This window comes from Trichomycterus rosablanca, chromosome 11 (genome assembly GCF_030014385.1).
Source record: "Trichomycterus rosablanca isolate fTriRos1 chromosome 11, fTriRos1.hap1, whole genome shotgun sequence".
NCBI lineage: Eukaryota > Metazoa > Chordata > Actinopteri > Siluriformes > Trichomycteridae > Trichomycterus > Trichomycterus rosablanca.
This window is the reverse complement of record NC_085998.1, coordinates 18,662,059-18,669,515: the sequence shown is the minus strand read 5'-3', so window position 1 is coordinate 18,669,515 and position 7,457 is coordinate 18,662,059. Positions and strand designations below refer to the sequence as shown.

Here is a 7,457-nt window from a genome sequence, read left to right as displayed (position 1 = left end):
GATCTGACTTTTTACCCCTAACAACAGCCAATCGTTGTTCATACTGCTGCCCAGCCCAGTCGGAGAGGCAGAGCTGAGGTTCGATATGATGTATTCGAACCCCCAACTCTGGTGAGCTAGCATACTTTACCGCTGCGCCACCTGAGCGGCGAGTTTCTTATCATTGCCACTACTAAAAACATTATTTGTTTAGTTTCTTCCTACTTAATAAGTAGTACACAAAGACTAGTGGACTTGTGGTTAAGGAACTAGACTAGCAATCAAAAGGTCTCTGGTTCAAGCTTCGCCACTGCCAGGTTGCCACTGTTGGGCCCTTAAGCAAGGCCCTTAACCCTCAAATGCTTAGACAATATACTATCACACACAGTACTGTAAGTTGATTTGGGTGAAAGCGTCTGCCAAATGCCTAAATGCGAAAAATGTAAATGTAAATGCTCTGTAATAAACAAATCCAGGTACACTAGACTAAAGAACCACAGCGCACCCTACTGTGTAAATATGGTAACACAACCTAACGTGATCTACAGAAAACACACAGCCAAAGTGAACAAGTGCGCAGAAGTTAGTTGACAAACAGTGAAAAGCCGTTTAAATATCGCTTTATTTTTAAATAAATGTATATATTTTTAGTTATCGCTTTGTACACAAATATTACTAATTTTTTTAATTTAAAATCATTTAATCATTTAATTCACATAACTCATATTACTTCATCAACAAAACTTTGGCATGATGACTGTCTGCTTTGTGACGTCACAGTAGATGTCTGTAATTTGGAATACTTATAGAGTGACAGTGAGAAAAGCTTCACAGTACATCATTACTCATTATGGCCGGTACACGGGAGAGATGTGCTACCCAACGAGCCTCTGTAATGCAGAGATTTTTGGCTCGGGTGTTTAGATGTAGGAGAAATAATCGACTTCACCCTATAACGACTCCTCAGGAGGTTGTTGGTGGTGCCGCCACATTGGAAAAAAATGTGGAGAACCGGGTTATTATGGAAGGTTATTTGTTCAAGAGGGCCAGTAATGTCTTTAAAACATGGAACAGGTTTGTAGAAGCAATATTTTAAGTAGATATAAATGGCCAAATAACCAATTTTATCATCACAGTAATCATTTCTTAAATCTTGTTAACTTTACACAATAATTACTAAATACAAATTAATTACTATTTACTTAAATCAGATACACAATGATTTAAATTAGACTTAAATTCTTTTATTTAAATGATTGTAGTAAATCAAGTTACATTCTGCAAAAAGAAAACATTTCACAGAATTTCAGTAACTTGCATTTGTTTTATTACCATGTTTTTGATTTGTTTTTCTTCTGTTGTTTATTCTCAGGTGCTGGTTTATTATTCAGAACAACCAGCTAGTGTATAAGAAGAAGTTTAAGGTTAGTCACACGTCTTATACATCACATAAAATCTTTCACCTAAAACAAATTGCTTTTGCAGGTGATAAATGGAAATAGAAGGCTGTTCAAAGTTTAAATGATGGAGCAGGAGTGAATATACTAATAGTGAAGTATACTGGAAGCTTCATGGTGATTGATCTATGCACATTAGTTATTCCTGATACATCTGAAATTGTTTGCTAAGGTGTAAACCATTTTCTGTAGGTGCAAAGATTTAAAACATGGATTTCAGAGAACAACCCAACTTTATTATTTTTTCTCCCAGTTTTAAAAATGTTCTCCATTTGTTCCATAGCGTAACCCCACTGTGGTGATAGAAGATCTGCGCCTGTGCACGGTTAAACAGTGTGAGAACAAGAGGCGCCATTTTTGCTTTCAGGTGGTTTCACCTACAAAGTAAGTCTAGTCAATGAGTCATGAGAATTCCTTTTAGTCGTTTATTGGTGGCACTGAAAAGCATTTGCAAAACTATGTTAAAGAAAGACAGATAATTAAAATACATATTACTCCCTTCACAACACATGAAAACATAAGTGGAAGCCTTGGTGCCATCCTTGTGCCCAATGTTTTTAATCTTTATGGTGTTGAACCCAGTATGACTCTAATGGGGATTAAGCGGTTGCTAAGTAAAGTTGAATAAGTTTAAAATACGTTAGTGTATTAGCATTCATTAAAACATGAACAAGACACACAATGTAATATCTTACTATTCCTTGCTAGAAAAAAGATACAGATGTTAGCATCAGATTTATTGTGAAATGTTGTTAGCATCTAGTTTTGCATCTTATAAATCTTGTGTTGTGCACACGTTAACGTATGTTTGTGTCTGTGTGTGTGTGTGTGTGCCTGTGAGTGTGTTTCTAGGACCTGTATGTTGCAGGCTGATTCAGAGGAGAACAGACAGTCCTGGATCACAGCCATACAGAACATCAGTGCAAACACTGATGACAAAAAAGATGAATCAGAGGTAACTTAAATTCTGTTTTTGCTTTGAAACCAATTTTTTAATAATTAGCAAAAATATGAAGATACAAACACTGTCCAAATACTGTAATTTTATTTTTATTACAGTAAGTGATGTTGATGAAATTTCCAGCCCAAAACAACTAATATTTCTGTACAGCTCATGTGTATCATTGACATTATGTACATTTGTGATACCTGTATAATGTGTTTGATAGATGCTGAACAAGTTGTCATCATCCAGTAAAACATCAGTGTCAGATCACATCACTAAGCTATTAGATCAGGTCCTGGATTTGAGTGACCAGCACAAACAGTTAAGAAGCTCCTCTGAATCACGAACATTAAGAGATTCACAGACGGGATACGAAGCATCAGGTGGGTTTGAAACTACAGTCCATTCACCTGAAGTTGAGTAGTCCACCAACAGGTTAAGTGGACCAACAAGAACTGGTTTTATTTCATCATGTATCAAACACTGAATATTGCTAATATATAAAAATATCAACATAACTTAACCTTTGACATTTTAACATTGATTGTGAGCCCAGCCTTTAATCTAATAGCACTGATTTTACTCATGTACTAGGTGGATTGGCTGCCTTAAATTGCACTAGATATGAGGGCGAATGTGTTACTGTGCAATAGATTGGTTCCATATCCAGGGTGAATTCTTGCTTTCTGGCTTTATGGGTGGTAAAAATTAATGGATGATCATCAGTCCTCATAAGTGCTGAATTGTGGGCATTTTGCTTCAATACTTTTACTTCATGTAGTTTACAGAACTCAGCAGTAAGAAACCATTTGGGATTCAGTGTACTCCACTTTACTGCTTAATCTAAATTAAAATCTAAATGGAAATAGCAACACTGACATAAAGCTACGTTATGGCTCAGATACCTGCACTTGTCTAGCATGTCATGAACAGGAAACATTAGTGTGACCATAGTTCATATCAAATCATCTGGATTTTGTTCATTAGTTGTTTAATAATACCAAAACTAGTTCACTAACATTAAAGTTAGAAGTGTTGTGTTATTATGTAAATGCCAAGGGTGTATTTTGAGTGTGTTAAAGATGCAGTATTTCTGAATTCCTAGAGGAACCGACCACCAGCACTACCTCCAGCAACCCAAACCACACTGGTAAGCCATAAATTAAATAAACCCTAAAAATTGTACCTGGAGATTAGGGCATTATTAATTTTATGTTAATATATACATATATAATATACTGTATATACCTGGCAATGTCAAGTACCACTTCATTATTAAATGAGATGCTTTATTAATTAAAATCAGTGGTAGCCTATATTGGGTAGAACTATGGACTATCAATTGGAAGGTTGTGGGTACAAATCCTGACATTGACATGTGCCGTAACATAATAACGAATTCTGACAACAATTTATAATAATTACTTTTATGTTCACTAACTGGTTGAACTTTTATCATAAAACACTTTTAATAGCTGGTGTGGACAGAAGGAGTACAGAAACACACTCCGTCCAGAGGACCTGCTCTGCTTCTGAAGGTATTTCCAGCCTCGCACCTTTCATAAAAAAACATTTTGTACTGCTAAAATCATATTGCATGTGAACGTCAATGAGAAAAATGTAATTTGTTTTCTATTTTAAACAAAACCTGCTTTACACGGTGGGAACACTGCTGGGACAAGGAGGCTGTGCTGCTGTTTATGCTGGATTTTGTAAGGCAGATGGAAAACAGGTAAAATATACAGTTACTTTTGGTTTTGCTTAATACAATAATAAACTGCTGATCAATACAGATTATTGAGGTATTGATAGATAAAGATCGCTATGAAGTTTTGCTGGTATTGTTTAGCTATTTGGTTACTAGTGGTACTGTTTGTATACTTGAACAGGTTGCTATTAAGTATGTGAGAAAGGAAACCGCTTTCAGATTCATCACCATTGTAAGTAACACCTAAGTAACCACACTAAACTCTGAGTCAGGTTCCACATTCAGATTGCATTAGTTAGAAGAAATAATAGGGGTGTGACAATAGATTGTGAGATGCTGCACTAAAATACAACATTTTATGTGCAATTTATTTGAGTAAATATGTCATCTTATGCAGTTGCTAATAAATCTGTTAGCTAAACCCATTCTAACCATGTCTGTTTTGTTATTAGCCTGGTGAGACAGACAGTCTTCCTGTAGAGGTGGCATTAATGCAAATGGTGTGTAAGCCACCTCGCTGCAGACATGTGCTGGAGCTTTTGGAATGGTTCGATACACCAGAGCACTACCTCTTGATCCTGGAGCGACCAGTCCCCTGCATGGATCTATTTGATTACCGTCAAGGTGACTCACTGCCTGAACCAGTCGCTAAAATCGTCATGTGGCAGGTGGTTTTGGCTGCTCGTCACTGCCGTGATCGCGGAGTTCTGCATCGGGACATCAAGGAGGAGAATCTTCTCATAAATACAGAAACTTTGGAGGTGAAGCTGATTGACTTTGGCTGTGGTGACTTGCTCAGGTCCACCCCTTACAGAAGATATTCAGGTATTTGCATTTCAGGTGTTAATAGTTATGAAATAGGGTTTAAGAGGTTGCATAGATTCTTGTGTAAATAATTCCTCTCACTTTTATTCAGGCACAACAGAATACTGTCCACCTGAGTGGATGAAGAAAGGTAAGTATTGTGCTTGTCATGTGACAGTGTGGAGTCTGGGTATTCTTCTGTTTCTTTTAGTTTGTGGAGAGGTGCCATTCTGCAGCAGAAGTGAGATTGTTAAAGGACACCTGAGCTTCACACCTGATGTGTCTCACTGTAAGAATATGCAAAACATTTACATTAAGACCTGTGTACACACATCCACAAAACATAACGAGAAACACAATCACATAAAGCTTCATATTCAAAATGCTGTAACATAGTACTGAATTTTGTGACAATATCAATCTTAAAAATATTCCTGCACACACAGCCTGCTGCCAACTAATCAGAAGTTGTCTGGCGAAAAACCCATTGAGCCGGCCCAGCCTTGAAATGATTCTACAGCACAACTGGTTTCGAACTTAAGAACTAAGTACAGGTTAGTCACACAGGAAAGAACAGACCTAATTAGAATTAGTTAAGAGACTGATTACTGATAAAACATTATTATTTAATTCTTTATTTATCTATTTATTACCACTGTATGACTTTTAGATCATTCAATTCTGTGTTTGTATGATTTGTGTAAATCGTGTATTTATTTAAAGTATCCTCCAGACCACCCAAGAAGGATGGGCCCTGTTGAGTCTGGTTCCTCTCAAGGTTTCTTCCTGTAATTTTCAGGGAGTTTTTCCTTGCCACAGTCGCCCTCGGCTTGCTCAACAGGGGTTTTTGTATCTGTTGGTCCTGGATTTTGTAAAGTTGCTTTGAGACAATGTATATTGTAAAAAGCGCTATATAAATAAAGTTGACTTGACTTGACTTGAATTAAGCATATTGAACAGAAAGTAGAAAACAAATGAGAATTTGTATATTCATTATTATCTGATGAACACATTATTCAAGTGAATCTCAAAAACACTTCTTTTTCCAAAACTACAGTGAAAACAGAAGAGATCCAGAGAATCATCCCTGAACTTCAGATAACCAGAATTCCTCACCTAAATACCTGGCAGGAGAAGAAGCAGCCGTATTACATCAGTGAGCCACCACAGCATTTTACAGTAGGTGTCTGGTGATGATTTTTGTAGAATTTTGTAATTTTTTTCATTGTGCCTTGATAGTATTTAACTGTCTTATGTTTTATCTCTATTATCAACAGATGAAGAACGAGCATTCCTGCAACAGAGCCTGAACAACTTCTAACCAGTGTGGACACAATTAATCAAAAACATTCTATATTTAATTCAGACATTTTACTGGATGTATCTACTGTATATGTGTCACTCATTGTTGATATGTATTATATACGTATTAATAAACTTCTGTTATTTATTAAATAAATATTTAACTGTGATTTTTATTATAAGCAAAATGAAAAACTGCATTTCCTGTCCTACAACAGACTGTCCAGGATATATTCCTGACTTGTTGCCATTGTTTCTGGGAGGCACTAATTTGTAAAATAGTACAAGTGACTGGTTTTTAGCTATAAATTTACCCAACTGACACCACAAATGCTCTTTTGGCTAAATGGTAACAATCCCCCCAGACACAGTTCAAAATGTTGTGCCTCTCTACAAGAGAAAAAGCTGTTATGGCTTTATTGTGGTTTGGGTGGGTGTTTATATTAATGCTCATAGTGGATGCATTTCATCCTTCCATCAGTTTAGGGAATTTGTATTTCAGTCTCAGAGAACCTCTTCCATCTTTTCCTGCAGTTCAGTAAGTCAGTTTCACTGTGAGAGTGTTACAGTAATGAGCTGTACTGTACTGACCTGCTTCTGTGTGTTTCTTGTCTCTTTACTTGATTTGTTTATATAAATGTTTCATAATAATGTACAGTCCTTGGTTTCGTAGGTGTTACAAACTTACACCAATCAGCCATAACATTAAAACCACCTACTTATTTCTACACTCACTGTCCATTTTATCAGCTCCACTTACCATATAGAAGCACTTTGTAGTGCTACAGTTACAGACTGTAGTCCATCTGTTTCTCTGCATGCTTTGTTAGCCCCTTTTCATGCTGTTCTTCAATAGTCAGGACTCTCCCAGGACCACTACAGAGTAGGTATTATTTAGGTGGTGGATGATTCAGTGCACTGACGTGGTGGTGTGTTAGTGTGTGTTGTGCTGATATGAGTGGATAAGACACAGCAATGCTGACACCTCACTGTCACTGCTGGACTGAGAATAGTCCACCAACCAAAAACATCAAGCCAACAGCGCCCCGTGGGCAGCATCCTGTGCCCACTGATGAAGGTTTAAAAGGTGACCAACTCAAACAGCAGCAATAGATGAGCGATTGTCTCTGACTTTCCATCTACAAGGTGGACTAATCAGGTAGGAGTGTCTAATAGAGTGGACAGTGCGTGGACACAGTATTTAAAAACTCCAGCAGCGCTGCTGTGTCTGATCCACTCATACCAGAACACACTAACACAC

General features: G+C 37.1%; 1 protein-coding gene across 1 annotated transcript; it reads left to right on the top strand.

The window, feature by feature from the left end:
• The first annotated feature begins 829 nt into the window (after nt 1–829).
• Nucleotides 830–6,332, top strand: pimr179 (Pim proto-oncogene, serine/threonine kinase, related 179). Its single transcript, XM_063005079.1, has 13 exons — nt 830–1,053; nt 1,352–1,403; nt 1,720–1,820; nt 2,289–2,391; nt 2,606–2,765; nt 3,488–3,532; nt 3,858–3,920; nt 4,065–4,114; nt 4,272–4,322; nt 4,543–4,915; nt 5,007–5,183; nt 5,952–6,073; nt 6,172–6,332. Exons 1-13 carry the CDS (start codon nt 830–832, stop codon nt 6,202–6,204), a joined length of 1,554 nt encoding a protein of 517 aa, XP_062861149.1. The 3' UTR covers nt 6,205–6,332.
• Nucleotides 6,333–7,457: the final 1,125 nt, after the last annotated feature.

Bases quoted from the DNA above. Each gene is read 5' to 3' on its own strand.
- pimr179 (XM_063005079.1), top strand. From the start codon at position 830: ATGGCCGGTACACGGGAGAGATGTGCTACCCAACGAGCCTCTGTAATG. The intron at 1,404-1,719 runs GTTAGTCACACG...TTTGTTCCATAG, and splicing joins TGTATAAGAAGAAGTTTAAG to CGTAACCCCACTGTGGTGAT. The intron at 4,115-4,271 runs GTAAAATATACA...ATACTTGAACAG, and splicing joins GTAAGGCAGATGGAAAACAG to GTTGCTATTAAGTATGTGAG.